Genomic DNA, 17408 nt, shown 5'->3' on the forward strand with positions numbered 1-17408 from the left:
TCCGATAGTTCAGGAAAGTCAGGACATTTCAGCTCCTTTAAAAAAAAAACGCACAAAATGTAATTTATTCTACAAGGCGTCTGATTAATTCCCAATACATAACTTTATTTAAGTTAATTTAATCAGCTGCTTTGTGAGATGTGTTGAAAGTGTGTGTGTTGTTTGTCTCGCAGACTCTATATATGTGTGTGTGTGTGTGTGTGTTTTAAAGGTTCCGGCTTTCAGAAGCTTTTATGATGGAAATAACCTGCTGCGTCTTTAAGATAAAACAAACAGAGACGCCGCCGGTAGGTTTCCCACCGCTCCTCCCTCTCTCTCTCTCCCTCCCTCCCTCTCTCTCTCTCTCTCTCTCTCTCTCTCGCTCCGGGACCCGAACTTGTTTCAGGAAAAAGCGCCTGAACATATTTGTTCTGTCTCGCTGCGCTGGAAGAAGCAGGACGGCGGTGTCCGTGCCAAGGAGAAGGCGTAAACTTCCTCCAAACATTTCCTGCGCCATCTCCGCGCTTTTCGAGACTCCAAAAAAAAAAAGAAAAAAGAAAAGTTTTGCGGAATCTTTCGTAACGAGAGGAGTCTTGTTTTTTAAAACAAAAATCTTATTTAGTTTTTTTTTTTTTTTTTCTCCCACCACCTGGTTGCTTCTTTTCTCTGGAGGAAAAGATTCCGGCGTTTTTTTTTTCTGGTTTTTTTTTTTTTGGTGTTGCCCCTCAAACGTGTTTTCTGCAGACATGGACTGGGGAACAGACCTGTGGGTGAGTTGACAGCTGACACAATAAGTGATACACGCACGCAAACAAACAAACAAACAAACAAGCGTCAACGTCCCTTCGGAGTAGCCCTGCTGTTGTTTTTTCGTCGACCCTTTTCACGTACACGGGACTCTTGTTTCCCCTCCCCTCCCCGGTAGGCCCGGGTTAAGTAATCTAAAGTCGGCGGCAGCAGAAGTCTGTAGAGGCTGCAGCCAGAGGATTTCGCAACTCCTGCTCCCTGCATACCTTATCCGAAGCAGGGAGGAGGAGGAGGAGGGGGGGGTATTACTCTTTGAGCCCACTTTATCTACACACACCGTGGACTAAAGGTGTACCCCCCCCCCACCCCACCCCCACCCTCCCTTCATGCATGCAGGGACTTGAGCTTTGCTTCGTGACAGCAGCTCTCGGGAAGTCTTTGAAGGCTAATCTGTGTGACTGCTTGTCACTGCATCTGGTTAGTGTCTCTCTCTCAGCTGCGAATCACAACCACAACCACCATCATCATCATCATCATCATCATCAGGGCCCTCAGGGAGTCAGTGAGCATCAGAGTAAAAGGACTGAGCTGGTGTGTCAGCATTGTTGTTCTGTAACAATTATTAACGTTTTGATTCGTTGGCTGGTTAATCAGTCATTCATTTGGTCTATTAAAAAGTCAGGCATGAGTATGAGTAGGTCCTCCAATATGCTTTGTTTGGTCCAGAGACCCCAAAGACATCCTGTTTACGACACAGAGAGGCAGGAAATCCTCCGTTTTGAGGAGCTGAAACTGGAGAATGTTTGGCATTTGCGCATCGTAAAAAAAAAAAGAAAAGAAGGCTAATCAACTGCCAAAATAGTTCCCGATTCCTAGGAGGTTGATTTTATTACTTCTGCACTGATGTCAGACGATGACCTCTCGGAATAAAAATGTGTGTTCTGTACAAACTGTGTCTCGACTCCAAAAGAAACATCCCGCCTGTTTGTCGTCGTGTGTTTTCGAAGGCAAACACGACTAATTTGCACCAAATCCTGCAGTGATTGTGTTCAGATCCCGAGTGCCTCTGGGATTATCCCACAGGGAAAGAATGGGTGAGGCCGCTTGTGGATAAACAGTCCAAGTTCAACATCATGCTCGTGTTGTGTTGTGACAAATGGTTTTGCATTAATCAGACTTTATGAGGGGGGAAAACCGAAAATCGTCTTGTTGTTTTGTCTATTAAAATGTTTGAGAGCAGAGAAGAAAAAAAAGAAATGTCCATCTCACTCTCCCAAAGCCCAAATGATCTGCTCATGAATCAGTCATTTGGGAGGGGGGGATGTCATTGTTGGTTGCAGCCCAAAACTGACCTTTTCTTCACTGGATGTTTTCCTGAAAAGAACCAAAAACATATTTTGACATTCTTATTCTTATCAGCTGTCATCTGATTGAGCAGGTTCTCGCTCCTTCACGCCACGCTGTCTGACGTCATGGCAGATAGTTTCTCATCGACGAGGCCGGTGATGTCAGATTTAGACCCTGGGTGAAAAGACACTTTTCCTCCATATTTGGTATGTTTTTGTACACTTTGGGACGTCCCGTTTTGTGTGGGTTTGGAGATGCTGCGTGCCGGTCGGTGAGGTTTAAGAGGTCAAAGTCCCCACCGGCTATTGTTAATGAACGGCGACCAAACAATCCAAACACACCCGTCCCCAATCAACTGTAAAAACAGGCCTCTTTTACACTTTGTTCCTTATTTAAAACACGCATGAAAACGCATACGGCGAAAAGGACAGAAGGACGAAGCCGAGTTAATTTTTTTTAAATTCCTCGAGACTTTATTGGCACGTAAAAGCGGCAACGCTTCAAAATACAAAAGTACACAATAACACTAACATGTGAGTCGACGTTAGCTTGCTAATACATGATGGGTTCAGAGTAAAATGAACTGGCATCTGATGTGACTGATGTTAACAATTCATTTAAATGTAATTTATGACCATTTACACCTTTTCACTTCAGTAAAAGTGCGACAGAAGGAAGTGAAGTGAAACCATAAAATAATAATCGCTGTGTTTTAGATTGAGCCGTTTATAGCTGCCGACAAATCCTACACACTGCACCTTTAAGTAAAAGTAGCATAGAAATAACCTTAAAGTACCCATTGTTAGAATAATGTACTGCATCATGTCGTTGTCTTATTAAATCCTTTATTAATGAATCACAATTTGTTTGCGGTTAATTTATTCAAAGTCATCAAATATATGTAGTGGAGTAAGAAGTACAGCAGTTCCCTATGAAATGCATTAAAATTAGAAGTAAAGTAGCAGAAAATGGAAAGTACCTCCAAAGTTTTACCCAAGTACAATACTTGAATACATACATTTAGTTATAATACACCTCACTGCTCAAAAAGTAATGCAATACACCTCATGTTATTAGCCGAGGTTATCCAGTGTGTGAATTCAAATGTAGCCTTATAACCTCGGTAATTAAAATTGGGTGAATTATTTGATTAGTGGCTCTGAATACACATTACTACATTCTTTGACTACTACTACTACGAGCCACTACGGTTTAGGAAATCGCTTTTATGCAGACGCAATAACGGATAGCCGGTGCAACCGGTTTTAATGGCGTTCATTGTGACCTCAGAGCATATGCTGGCCGCGAGTCGTCACGGCGATGGGCGGGACTAGTCCGACTGGTTCCAGGGATCGCGGAGGCCCCCGGGGACGGTCAGTCACAGGGCGGAGGTTTCGCTCTGAGCTAATGATTATCTCATTCCTGTCTCGCTATCAGTGCTTCCTCCTCTCGCACAAACATGCAGATGTGTCGCATTAATAAAAGCAACGGGGCGCAGCAGCACAAGTGGCGAATGCGTGCATGCGGGACGACGTCTCAAAGACTCCATAATCTCCTCATCGCAGTTTGTTTCTCGGCCGTCTGATTCCCTTCCCGTCTCTCTCTCTCCTTCCTGGTACAAAATGTTTCACTCCCATCTCGTCCCCTCTTGTTTTCTAACCCTGTTCCTTCTCGGCCCTCTCGTATCCAGGACACTGCTAACAGTGTTGCTATGATCTCCATTTAGCTTCCCTTCTCCTCTGAGGACTCCGTATCTATGTCTCTGGCCCCAACACACCCTGCAGAGTACACACACACACACACACACACACATGCACACACGCACACACGCGCACACACACACACAATTGAAAAGGTGGAGTCTTTCTTTGTGCTCTTTGTCACATTCACATTCAGTGAGTCCTTTACTGCATGTCAGAACTATTTATGCCAGTGGGGACAGACAGGACAAATATGACCTGTTCGACAGGTGTGTGTGTGCGCGTGTGTGTCTGTCTGTGTTTTGCATGTAAGGAGAAAGACAAGAATGCTGAAAGGAGTTTGCTTTTATGCTCTAGTCAACAACTTTTGTACTTCTGTGTAAGAGAAATTGAAAGAAGTGTGTGTGAAAGAAGAGTTATTCTTAGACTTCCAGTTTCCATTTGTGTCAGATCCACGGCCTGATGAAATGGGGTTTGAGCTGAGACGTTTAGTTGATTGAGTATTGAGACTGATTCTGCATCTATTTTAATGATTGATTAGCTGGTTCCAGCTCCACCAATGTGAATATTCTTCTGTGGTGTTCTTGCTTGTGACATTTTACGGTGGCGTGAACTTGAAAAGACTCTTTAATTGCAGCCTGAAGTCTAACACAGGGCTCTTCTCGGTGTCTGCAGATGTCAGACAGTGTGAAAAAATGAGGCTTTGTTGTTTTTTTTTTAAAGCTCGTTCACTTTGTCAGACACAAAGTGGGCGGGGCTTTAACCAACATCACTGGTACAGTAGAGCTAAATCGATCGGTCGATTCATCAATTAGTCAGCAGCCACTGAAGTGAGATCGATTTTAAAAGGCCCAAAAGACCGTAAACAAACATTTTGAACGATGGACCAGGACCAGTTGCACTCGTTACATAAAGTCTTGATTATTTGTTTTTTTGGTCAACAAAATATCAGAAATTAGTGAAAAATGCAGTCTTCGACCTTTCGAAATCCAAACATTCTTCAGTTTAGTTTCACATAAGACAAAGAAAAGCAAAAAATAAATTAGAAAAAAAAAATACACATTCAGAAGCCATATAACCCATTTTTAGACGTTATTTATATGATCAATCGAAACATTTGCAGTAAAAAAAACAATGAATCGACTCGAGCTTGCAGTCCACGACCCGCTGACACCAACAGACTCGAGTTGCGTTCCCTTTGTCGTGCAGCCGGCTTCACTTCTTGTTTCCAGCGCTTTTTGCTTTCCGTCTGGTCCTCAGTGGCTGAAACGCAGGGCAACTTTTAAACTTTAGTCTTGTGACTGACTCGGACAATCTGGAACGCTTCACTGGAGAAAAACAACAAACAAGTGTTTGGGTCAACGTCTTAAATCTGCACCGTGCACAGAAAAGTCTGCAAGTCCGACACCGATGTCGTCCCCCTCAGATTTGAACTTGAAATGTATAAAAACACGTGTTTTTCTGCGCCGTTGCTTCTTTTTTTTATTTTAGGACCAGTATGATCACATCGACAAGCACACGCAGTCGGGCATCGACCTGGTGGATCGCTACATAAAGTTTGTGAAGGAGCGGACGGAGATAGAGCAGAGCTACGCCAAGCAACTCAGGTTGTGAGCTTGTTTCTGAACGTTTTATTTCTATTTACATTGATCGGGATCTTAAATGTATTTGTGTGTGTGTGTGTGTGTAACTTCTTCTTTGACACTTTCTAACAGGAGTCTATCAAAGAAATATGCCAAACGAGGGAGCAAAGAAGAGCAAGACTGCAGGTGAGTGTCGATTCTTTTCTCCTTGTTTTGTATAAATACAAATGTACAATTTGCTGCTCACTAACCCGCCTTACTGTTGCTGGGAGCCTGCCGAGCTTTTCCATTCCTGTACCACACACATGCAGGAGGAATAATAACTGTGGCAGGTCATCCTTTTGAACCTAAAAGGGCTTTGAGTTCATCTGAAATGACAATTGTAGCTCGCATAAGCTTCAATTAATAAATTAGATTCCTTTTTTAAAAGCATCTTAATGTTAAGTATGCACACGATGATATAATGCTAAAATGCGAGCTACATGAAGCTACATGTGTCAGGCAAAGCATTTAATGAAATCAGCATCCTAAGCAGCTGATGAGCCTTAAAGAAGAGATGTAAAAGACTAGTTAGTTTTAGTAGTATTGTGCAGTATTTTAGTTAAAAATGTAATCTGTTGGTTCCGACAGTTGGGCGTGGTAAAGCAATATTGGATAACAAGCAACACTATTGTTATTGTCAAATGAGTATGCTTTACTTATAAATGAGAATCGATTCTTGGAAATATAACAATTCTCAACATTATGTTCGCCTGGAAGGATTGTGTAAAACCACTATTTACGGCCGCCCCTGAACGCAACAGATACGCAGAGTTCTGGTGAGAGCGGGCTGACCTTGAGCAACAGAACAAGGTTACAATCCGGTTCAAGACTTCTTCTTACCCCAAACTCTGAGTGTGTCGCAACTTTTATAGCCTCAGTCATTGGCTGTGCGTTATCGGCGTATTTATTCTTTAACACATGTTTCAGAGAAAACGTTATCTTTGTACGAAAGCTGGTACAGAAATCTTATTGCCCATAACAGGAGGATTTTGATTGAAGAGAAATCTTTATTATTTATTTGGGAATAAGGGCAGCTTTTCATGCCTCCAGGCAAACAATGTTAACTCCGTCCTCACTGTTGCAGTAGTTTGCACTGTTAGCATTGTTAGCACCGCTAGCTGTGGGCTGCCGGCTCAGGCGTCGCCATGTTGAGAGCCATTAGGAAGCAATCGAAATGCATTTAGCAGTTTTAAACTAAACTCTGATATAGAAGCAATCGTGTCTTCCACGGGGTGGATGTTCCGGTCCTGAAAATACATGTTTCTAAAGGAACCTGTAACCTCACAAAATACTGTCGTTATCTTGAAAATAATGCCGGGTTTCTACTGTTAGCCGGCCGGTTAGTTATTAAACTATGCGTTTATCTGCGTAGGACATGCCGCCAACGCAGATAAACACATAGTTTAATCCATTCCTTTCATTTTTGCTCCTGTGTTTAATGCAGACACACTTAATAGGGCGCCGTGCACATCCCATTGGCATGTAGACCAATCGACAGCTTGACAGGCCTGCAGTTCTTAGTGACGGTTGCTAAGCTACGATTGAATTTGGGTTTATCTTTCGGTTAAATGTTGTTCTCTCCAGCTGTGATGATTTTCCCAAAATTGTCTGCTACAGATTCAGCAATCACGCGTCACTCCAGGAGATCCTGAACGAGCTGAACGATTACGCCGGCCAACGGGAGCTCATCGCTGAGAACATGATGACCGGCATCTGTGTGGAGCTCACCAAGTACCTCCAGGACATCAAACTGGAACGCAAAACCGTGAGAGGGGGAGGACGATAACACGAGGGAGGGAGGGGGGGAGGGGGAGTGAACGGGGAAGATTAGGAAGATTAACGAGGTACGCTGTGTCATCATCTTAGACTGCAGCGCATTAACTGAAACCTCTTTGTTCCGCAGCACCTATCTGATGCCAAGAAGGCCCAGCAGTTTTTAGAGGGCAGCTTCAAAAACCTAGAAAGTGTGAGTCACGTGTTGTTGTTGTTGTTGTTGTTTATGGATGTCGAGTCAAATCTTTGTCATTTAAAGGATTTAAGTTTGCCCAAATTACCGAAAAGAAAATCCCCTTTGCCTCTTGAGGTGTCTTCATGCAGAGGGTTTTTGTGGCTTTATTTTATAGATGTGTTTAAATTTCTTGAAAGTTTCCTGGAAAGAATTGTTTAATTAAGCATTATTATTATTATTATTATTATTATTATTATTATTATAGAGAGGAAACTCAACCAAAGTTCTTCATTTTGTTCAAAATCAGTTTTTTCGAAAAGAAACCCAAATAAATATTAATTATTATTTAATTATGTCATTATTGTAAACTTTATTCTTCATATACTGTATGATGAATTGTATGTTCGCCTGCAACTAATTGCATATTTCAGCAGAGCTGCTGTGCACAGATTAAAATAAGATTTGGAATTAATGAATTGGAGTTTGAGAGTTTGTCTCTATTTAACTTTAGTTAGTATTTACAGTACTTTAGTCCTTCCAAGTAACCTTTAAAATAAAAAAATTTAAAAAAGTGTTTTTCAAATAGTTTTAGTTTTGTCAGGTTTAGAAATATACGTCACAGGTTTTTGTCTACTTCTATTTCTTCCTTAGGTAGAAAGAAGGTCTCGTTATATTAATAATATTTTTCTAATGTGATTTTGGTCCCACTTTCTAATGAGGCACCATTTATTTTTAAGCTCTATTCATTTATGTGTGTGTGTGTGTGTGTGTGCTGTGTAAATGCCTGCAGACTAAGAAGCGCTATGCCAAGGAATGGGCCGAGGCTGAAAAAGCCATCCAACAATCAGAGAAAACAGAGAGTGACCTCAATGCCACCAGGCTCGATGTCGAGAAGGTAAACAAACAAACAAAAAACACACACACACACGTACGTTAGCGTCAACAACTGAGCACTGGTATACACTACCGGTCAAACGTTTTAGGACACCTCAATTTCTCTAAAGAAAAGACCTACACTTTTAAGGGTTATAATGGTCTGTCTCTCTTCCTTTTGTTAATTGCCTTTTTCTTGCCATTATAAGAGCAATATACTACTTCCTGCAGAACAATACTGTCCACATAATGCTTAAGAGGGCGTCGTAACACAGTCCATTCCCACACTGCTTTTATACAGACAGAGTAAGTAATCAACAAAAGTTGAGACACCTGTAGGAATTGTTCAACTTTCAAGGCTTAATTTACTTCCTGAACTTGCAGAACGGCTGCAAGATGTTAACCCATTACTTGTTCCCTGAAAAAGGCCTTTTTGTATACCTCCTGAAATGTACATTATTTTTCAGTTTTTGGTAACCTAAACTTTTTTGTTTAATCTCTGGTAGTGTGCCGCTTGCCTTTTGTACTTTGTAACTGCTTCAATTACAATAAAAACTGGAAAAATGGGGGTGTTCTAAAACTTTCGACCGGTAGTGTATATATTGCTCATGTTTGGTTTTCATAATGTTTTCAGTAAAAAAAAGAAAGAAAGAAAGAAATCCGTGAGCTTTGTCTTGCTCCCTCCGTGGCCTCGATACCTCCTGCTTCGTCCCCCACATTTCTCCCGCTTTGCATTTTTTTGTTTTGCATCATTTCTCCCTCTTCCGTGCATCCTTCATGTTCCCCTCCCTCTCTCCTCCGTGGCTCCGCCCATCTCTCGCTCTGAAGGCCAAGCAACATGCCCACGCACGCACACACACAGCGGAGGAGTGCAGGAACGACTATGCAGCGCAGCTCCAGAAATACAACAAGGAACAAAACTTCTACTACTACTCGGAGATACCGCAGATCTTCAACGTGAGCCAAAGACACGCGCACACACACGCGCACACATTCATTCACAATGCAACTGGGCAGAGCTCACACACCTGCTGAAATACCAAACGCACCCTTTCAAAATAAAATCCTCTCATCTATTGTCTTCGTACGAGTGTGAATCTGATTTGATATTGAAGGAGGCCGTCGTGTGTTTTGTGTGTCGAACAGAAGATGCAGGACATGGATGAGCGGAGGATTCGGCGGCTGGCGGAGGGCTACTGTCAGTTTTCAGACTTCGAGAAGAAGGTGCTGCCCATCATCACCAAGTGTTTAGAAGGGATTTATGCTGCAGGAGGGAAAATTAATGAGAAACAGGTACATGTTAAGATGTTGACCAGAATATACTGTACATGTGTTTGTCAAAACACCTCTGATCACACTGTTGTGAAACTTCCAGAGATGATGTGTCATGTTCTGGTGTTCAAAGGAATAGTTTGCTTTCATTTTAAGACGGTTAAATGTGAAACTGCAATCACCAGTTAGCTTAGCTTAGCACAGTGACTGGAAGCGGGGGGAAATGGCTAGCCTGGCTCTGTCCAAAGGTAACCAGCAGCCCTCTAAAGCTCCCTCATGAACACGTGATGACTTCCTGAAGGCAACAAGGCCGGGAACCAGCGACGCCAGGAAGTCACTACAGGCCTGCACATAACCCCTGGTGTTGTACCTCGGACAGAGCCAGGCTAGCAGTTTCCCCCTGCCTCTTGTCTTCATGCTAAGCTAAGCTAATCAGCTGGTTGTAGCTTTGTTGTTGTCGCCGTACATATATTGTTGGCTTCAATGTTCTCAACTAACCATCGACAGCAAAAGCCAATAAGGGACTTCTGGTAAACAAACACAAGTTATGTTTACATTCATAAATCCAGATGTCTTTTGTTTATCCCAACAAATGTGCTGAGTGCATTTTGTTTGGCTTGTTCAAACTCCATAAGAAACCTTTTTTTTGTAAGATTTAAAACATACAAAATGTGAAGCTTTATTAACACAGATGAATTAGTATAGTGCTTCTATAGCATTTCTGCATTGCGTTCTAGGTTTTGCAAACATTGTACCTTTTTTGTGCATGTAACAATGCACATGTTTCATGTTGCAGAGAGTGTGTTTTCTCAGTTACTGTCCTAATGGAGACACTACAATCTAAAGTAAACAGGTTTTATTTATTTTAAAAGGTTTTGGGGATTACTGTGTCCTAAAGCGCATTAATTACTAAAATGATGTTGATTCACCAGTACAGTAATATTTAAGGCAGAGGTTGTTGTAGTGGTCAGAAAGTCTAGTTAACTATGTGTTAAATCAGTATTGTTACCAGTGTCTCTTCGTCTCCCTGCAGGACTCGATGCTGTTCATAGAGCAGCACAAGTCTGGCTTTGAGCGACCTGCAGACTTAGAGTTTGAAGACTACACCCAGGGAATCAAACCAGCAACCTCTGACTCCAGCCTCAACCCCCCCAAAGTGCGCGCCAAGCTCTGGCCTTTCAGCAAGAAGCACAAGGTGAGTCTGCAGTCTGTTCACGTGAGAGTTCGCGTCGCGTCAAGTTTGCATAAGACGTGCGTCGTCTCGAGGACAAGATATTTGCTGCCTCTCCCCTCTCTGCTTTGTGGATTCTGCATTTGACAACTTGAAAATCCTCCCCGTCCTGTTCTTCGAAGAGTAATCCGGGCAAACAGTCATCATGTAAATATCGGGGGCTTTCCTAAAATGCTTTTCGACTATACCTTGAATAGGGAAGGTGGCGCCGTAGTAGCACTTAAATGTCTCTTACTGATAGCACTTTTGTAGTTTAACTTTATTGAAGAAATGGTTCTTGATTCTTGTTGTTCTGAGTTTGGACTCATGTTTTAATGCACTTATTGTAAGTCGCTTTGGATAAAAGCGTCAGCTAAATGACATGTAATGTAATTTCTGGAAACGGTAACGAGCGCTCGTATAATTGAGTGCTGATCAGAGGGTGCTTCACAGTTTTTTTTTATTATTATTGAAGCCATAAACATCATCTTAATATGAAAATAAACCCTGCAAAAATCAATTTTAAGGCAAATTAAATACACTCCAAAAGCAGAGATACAAATGCACGGTGTTGTTGTGATGGTGTTCGGTAATAAATCTGATTTAAATAATTTACACCCACTCCAATTAAAAATAGATTGCGTGATGCAAATGCATTTAATACATTTCATTTTTTTGATCTCCACACTCAATCGACGCTCCAAGAAAACTATTTACTTTGCACAGAAGTGCAGCGTTTCGACATAGTTGGCAAAACCATCTCTTAAAACGGCTGCACGGCCACTGCGGTGTTTAGCACGGTTGCTCAAAAAGGAGGAAACGGTTGGCGTTGGTCTCTCAATGGGATTCGTTGACGTCCTTTTTAATACCCAACACGTTCTACTTTGAAATTTCTCAATGGCCATCTTGGAGAAGGTGCAATGGTACAGCTGACTGTGGACAAACCTGTTCCTCTGAAGGTTTGACAGCGTCTTGCCGGCACAGTTAAGACGGCTTTCAAAGAATTCCACGCGAATATCGGGGCCCAAAATGACTCGCAACAATGCACTCCAACAAACGCACACACGCAGGAAGCTCCACGCACATTCCTCTCATGTCTTACCCCAGCGCCCTGTTGCCCTCAGGGGCCGATGCTAATTCCAGTCTGCTGCACAGACTTTCCCCATAACATCCTTCGCGCTCTCTCTCTTTAACTCTTTATTACCAAAATCTCTGCATCTGTTTTGACTCCCTTTTTTTCTTCTCCTCCTCCTCATCTTTTCCTGTCTTCACCAGGGTAATTTTTCCCTGCTTTGTTCCCTTTTTTTCCTCTGCTCCCTTGTCTTTTTCTCCCCCTCCCTCCAGTGTGCCCCTCCATCTTTCTCTCCCCTGTCCCCATTCCCACCAGGCAGCCACCCTCTCTCCCTCCCCCTCTGCAAGCTGCAGCTCTCCCCTCTCTCTCTCTCTCTCTCTCTCTCTCTGCCTTAGAGAGTTCAATCGCTCTGTCAAACCCAGGATTTCCACCTTTTTTAAAGATGTTACACAAACATCAGTTGGTGAGTGATGACATATGCTCAGGCCCCCACCCCACCTCGCTGTCTGTAAACGTCTCACTTCCTCATGTACTTGTCTCATTGATGCTGTTGAACCGTGACGTCCGTACGAGTCCATGCTCGTCGCTGTAAAAGTGTGTTATTATTTGTGCATGTGTCTCATACTGAATGTGCGTTTCTCTCCGTCTAGATATCGCATGCTGAAAAGCACACGGTAACATTCCTGAACGTTACATAGAGGGTAGAATGAAAAAAAGGTGCTCCAATCAAAGGGTGCTGGTGATGGATTCTTTTCCAGGGGAAATACTATTTCAGGAGTAACTGCACTCTGGATCGTGCTGCACTGACACCTGCAGGTACAACTGTGTCGAGGCCCCGGTCACGCCAGAAATTCGTCCACTTGCTTTGAAGAGAGTGCTCTCAGCTCCTTGCATTGCAGGGCGAGTTGCTGACCGGGCAGGTAACATGTGTCAGCCAGCCAGGAACAGGGTCGGCCGAGGTGTCCTTTTTATTGGTTCGCAGGATTGTACGTTTCATCCAGTTATTGGAGAGGAAATAACAAAATCAGTGAAGCCCCAGTTTGTGTTCTGACTCTAATCCCTAATCCAGGTAACCACAAATGACATGTGTCCATGGTCAGATTTTTTTAATATATATATATATATATATATATATATATATATATATATATATATATATATATATATATATATTAACAAATATAAATATTTTCACTAAGATTGTTAAAAATCTTTAAGGATTCTGGAAATACTGTTGGATCACAGGTAAGCTTTACAAGATTAGTGTGAGAATTATTATTCTTATTATAGAAAGAAATATTTGAACCCCCGTCTCATGACTGCAAACCATTGGTCCTTTTGAGAGGAGCCGTTTGTATTCTGATAGAGGCGGTTAAATAAAAGAGGATTTGAGCTACAGCACCGTGAAGACAAGATGGCAAAGAAATCATCCAATTTTGCTGTTCTGAAATGCAGGTGTGACCTCGCCTGTAACTACAGCTGTGTGTGTGTGTGTGTGTGTGTGTGTGCGTGTGTGTGTGTGTGTGAGGTGTGGTCTGCCGTATCCTGAGCCCAACCAGCTGTGATGCCGCACAGCGTGCTGAAAGTGCACGAATGCACCGAGTTGGCAGTGCGAGCAGGATGACAGTTACTCTTTAATTAACTCAATGAAATAGTTTTCCCCTCGTGGCCCAGGGAACATCTTTTCTATTCAGGGAACATCAAAAGCCTTCTCTCTAAATGAGAGAACCACGTCTTTATTCTGTGATGCCAAACTGATGTATTACTATAAATGATTTCTTTTGAGCAGAAAGGCGAGACTCAAATTTGATAAAAAAGGAACATATATTTTATTTGAGCGCCACGATTATGCAAACTAGAAATATCTCCATGTTGTTCTCGTTGTGTGATGGACTTTAAAGTGTCAGTTCACTCGGATTATGAAACATGCTTTATCTTTATTTGCCTCCTGTGGCAGTTTTTGTTTTCAGAGGAAAGTGAGTGAAAATCTGCATTGAGAAAATTTAATCGCAACGTTTTCTTTTCCAAAAAAAAAAAAATAGTGTTGTTGCTACGTTGAATAATCAAAACAAACACAGGAACAATTTCTCAATCCCAATATGTTGCTTTGAACCAAACCGAGAAATGTTAAGAGCTTAAAATCTCATTTTCCACACATTTTTCCCTTTTTTAATCTTTTCTTTCATAAATTAAACATAATTCTCACCTAAAATGTACATCGGTCTGGCATCACAAGAGAGAGAGTCGTCCCTGTTGTTCATTCTGTGTGCATCCGTCCAAAACACTGCACAGCTGAATTTCAGCGCTACTCTCAGGGGACGTTATTTGGCTCTGAGCGCTCTTCCTCCTCTTCTCTCTCTCCGTCTGTAACTGTGTGTGTTCTCTCTGTTCTCTCTGTTTTCCAATCTGAGTCTCTCTCTGGTTTCTCTCTTTGTGTTGGAAAGGCGGATAGAAACAGGGAGGAGTGACATCTGGTGGTGATCATTGAGCCGTTCGTCATAAACATGATGCTGAGGATAATTACTGTGTGTGTGTGTGTGTGTGTGTGTGTGTTTAGCCGCCTGCCGCAGAAGATTTCTCTCACCTTCCTCCGGAGCAGAGGAAGAAGAGGCTCCAGGCAAAGATTGACGACATCACCAAAGACCTGCAGAAGACGCAGGACCAAAGGTGACGGCCATCGCCCACAATGTTCGACAGGCGTCACCGAGGCCTGCACACACAGACTGCACACACAGACTGCACACACAGACTCATTGGTGGCTCCCAATTAGTTCAGTGTGGAGTTGCGTTATAAAAGTAGACGGGTTCAAGCTTAGGTGTCAAGAAACAACTTTTATCTCCTACTGCATAATACTTGTGTTCTTTCTGAGCAGCTCTTCTCGTATATGTTTTAATTATCAGTGGATCTCCCGGTTAATTGGTTCAGCCTGAATTAATTGGAAAGTCTTTGGGGTTAAACCTTTGCTGGAAAAGTCATAGTATATATATATATATATATATATATATATATCACAAGTATTTCTCTATGCTGAAAAACTCGCTGTTCATTTCGCCGCAAAAATACATTTTGTTTTAAAATTGATCATCAGCAGTTTGAGCAGATGTCGTCAGAACTGTAATGAAATCTGTAATTCTAGAGCACAGATTAAAAACTTGGGCTTCAAATGATATATTTCCACAATATAAATAAGCTATTTTTTTTTTCTTGCGATATCTCCTATTTGATATATGGCTGTTTTTTTCTGGGGCTCAAGAAATGAGTTTCAATTGAAACGCTGCCGCATACGGAGATGTTTTGTGTGCTCTCGGGGGGAGAAGTCGTTTCAACGTGACAATACGTACACAAAGGACTGTACAAAATAAATGTGGAACATCTTGACACACAGCCTCGACCCCATCAAACACCTTTGTGAAAGAATTGTAACTGCGAGCCAGGCTTTTTCTTCATCAGCGCCCGACTTCACTCACGTTGTATACCGTCGTCCCACATGTTCCTTCAGAAAGGCTTCTAGCTTTTTAAAAAAAAAAAAAAAACTCTCTCCGTTCCTTCCGTCGATGGAAGGGAAGATTTCCTCGAGTGCTTGCGTTTTCCAAAACCGATAACCCCTTTTTTTTCTTCTCCCTCAGCGAGGCGCTGGAGAAGATGAAGGGGGTGTACGAGCACAACCCACAGATGGGAGACCCCACCAGTCTGGAGCCTCAGATCTCAGAAACCGCCCAGAACATCGGCCGCCTGAGGGGGGAGCTCGCCAAATATGAGGTAATCGCACACACACACACACACACACACACACACACACACACACAAACGTGCCAATAACGCGTGCATAAAGGATCAGAATAGAGTGTTTGTGGAAGTCTTAACATCGTATCGCTGGTTTATTGCAGACGTGGCTGGCGGAGGCGGTGGGAGGAGAGGAATCTTCCAATGCCATCAACAATAATACTCAACACGGGTAAGACCTTTTTTTTTTATTTAAAAGAGCAGTTTGACATGTTGGTAAATTTGCTCGTTCGCTTTCTTGCCGATGATTGAAAATGTTTTATCGGCAGGTAAAAAGTCACAGTGTGGTATGTCGTGAAAAACTATATCATATGTCAAAGAAATCCTTAAAAAGTCATGATATAGTTTGTAAAAACAAAATAAAAAAATGTATAAAAAAAGCCATAAAAGTATGTTGTGCGTCTCCTCTTCCTCTTCAAGTCTTTCCTCAGAAGTTATGTTGGCTTATATTTATAATGCAATATTTGGAGGGAGACTGGCTGTCATTCATTTTTACATCTTTTATTACTGGCGACTATTTCCAAGCTGCAGAGAGTTTTACACATTTTGCTTCGCGACAGTTGTGATATTTTCTTCCTCCTCTTCTTCTCTTGAGTAGTGCTAGTACAGAAGCTAGTAGAGAGTGTGGTCATCTCTGTGAGGTTACCAGAGGTCAAACTATTCCTTTTAAATGTGGACTCTTTTCTTTTGTGTGTGTGTGTGTGTGTGTGTGTGTGTGTGTGTGTGATATTTCCAGCGTCCTCGCGGCTGACCAGTCCCAGAGCTTCTACTCAGAGTTCGATGACGAGTTTGAAGAAGTAGAATCTCCTGTTGGCCACTGCACGGCGCTGTACACCTTCGAAGGTACGTTGTCAGAATTCACACGTTCGTAAATGGGTTTAATGTTGGCCTGTTTGACGTGTTTGTGTGTGTGTGTGTGTTTGTGTGAGCAGGCAATAGCGAGGGCACCATTTCCATTACGGAGGGAGAGCTGTTGAGCATCATGGAGGACGATAAAGGAGACGGGTGGATGAGAGTCCTTAGAGCTGGCGGAGACGAGGGCTATATACCTTCATCCTATGTCAAACTTGGCCCATAACGCGCGCGCGCGCGCGCGCACACACACACACACACACACACACACACACACACACACACACACACACACACACACACACACACACACACACACACACACACACACACACACACACACACACACACACACACACACACAGAGCTTGCGATGGAAAGGTAAGCCAAGAGCCAAAGTATATACAAAAGTCGTCCACAATAATTTGGAGCTCCGATGATCTTTTCCCTCGGCCAGCGAGATGAAAGCTCCTCCTCCTCCTGCGCTCCCCGTCTCTCTAAACGCAGATCGTCTTCGTGGATTTCAGCTCTTTTTTTTTAAAAATCCAAACTCGTGAATGTATCCCTGAACCTTGTTAAGTGACGACTAGCGTAACATATTCAGCACCGTAGTAGCCTAAGCGTTGCATATCTTTACGTTGATATATCCACTCACTTGACTTCCTCCCCCACTGCCCTCTCAATAACCTGCTGAACCTTTTCTTTCTGTAACACCGGCCCTCTGCTAAAGCGGCTTTCCTTAATGTGAGTTTTTTTTCTTTTCTTCTTTTTTATCATAGTGATGTTTTTTATGACTTATAACTGGATGAAAACCACTACTCTTAACATCTCACCACGGAGTGTCTGTAAAGGACCGGTTTCAATGTTTGTTTTACGTCCGTCTTCTAACAAGTCATGTGACCATATGAACATTGAAATACATTATTGGCTGGTGCAATCATTCGTCTGGTATCTTCCAAAATCCCCCCACTAAACACCCAAGAGGAATTTCATACTAAA

General features: G+C 42.5%; 1 protein-coding gene across 2 annotated transcripts; it reads left to right on the forward strand.

Annotated features, from left to right (window-relative positions):
• Positions 1-314: 314 nt before the first annotated feature.
• Positions 315-17396, forward strand: LOC117732597 (cdc42-interacting protein 4 homolog). Of its 2 annotated transcripts, XM_034535674.1 has the most exons (15): positions 315-749; positions 5265-5380; positions 5489-5542; positions 7016-7163; positions 7302-7364; positions 8137-8241; positions 9048-9176; positions 9366-9512; positions 10525-10686; positions 12424-12447; positions 14331-14440; positions 15401-15533; positions 15662-15729; positions 16294-16400; positions 16490-17396. In XM_034535674.1, the coding sequence occupies exons 1-15, from the start codon at positions 726-728 to the stop codon at positions 16633-16635; spliced, it is 1536 nt and encodes a 511-aa protein (XP_034391565.1). In that variant the 5' UTR covers positions 315-725; the 3' UTR covers positions 16636-17396. The 2 variants fall into 2 exon arrangements, with proteins under 2 accessions (XP_034391565.1, XP_034391647.1); XM_034535756.1 differs by lacking the exon at positions 12424-12447 and having other exon boundaries at positions 324-749.
• Positions 17397-17408: the final 12 nt, after the last annotated feature.

Source organism: Cyclopterus lumpus, chromosome 1 (genome assembly GCF_009769545.1).
Source record: "Cyclopterus lumpus isolate fCycLum1 chromosome 1, fCycLum1.pri, whole genome shotgun sequence".
Classification (NCBI taxonomy): Eukaryota; Metazoa; Chordata; class Actinopteri; order Perciformes; family Cyclopteridae; genus Cyclopterus; species Cyclopterus lumpus.

What these genes read in the sequence shown, in the direction of transcription:
- LOC117732597 (XM_034535674.1), top strand. Translation starts at nt 726, where the DNA reads ATGGACTGGGGAACAGACCTGTGG. An exon ending in AGCTACGCCAAGCAACTCAG is followed by an intron (nt 5,381 to 5,488) that starts GTTGTGAGCTTG and finishes ACTTTCTAACAG; the next exon opens with GAGTCTATCAAAGAAATATG. An exon ending in GCTTCAAAAACCTAGAAAGT is followed by an intron (nt 7,365 to 8,136) that starts GTGAGTCACGTG and finishes AAATGCCTGCAG; the next exon opens with ACTAAGAAGCGCTATGCCAA.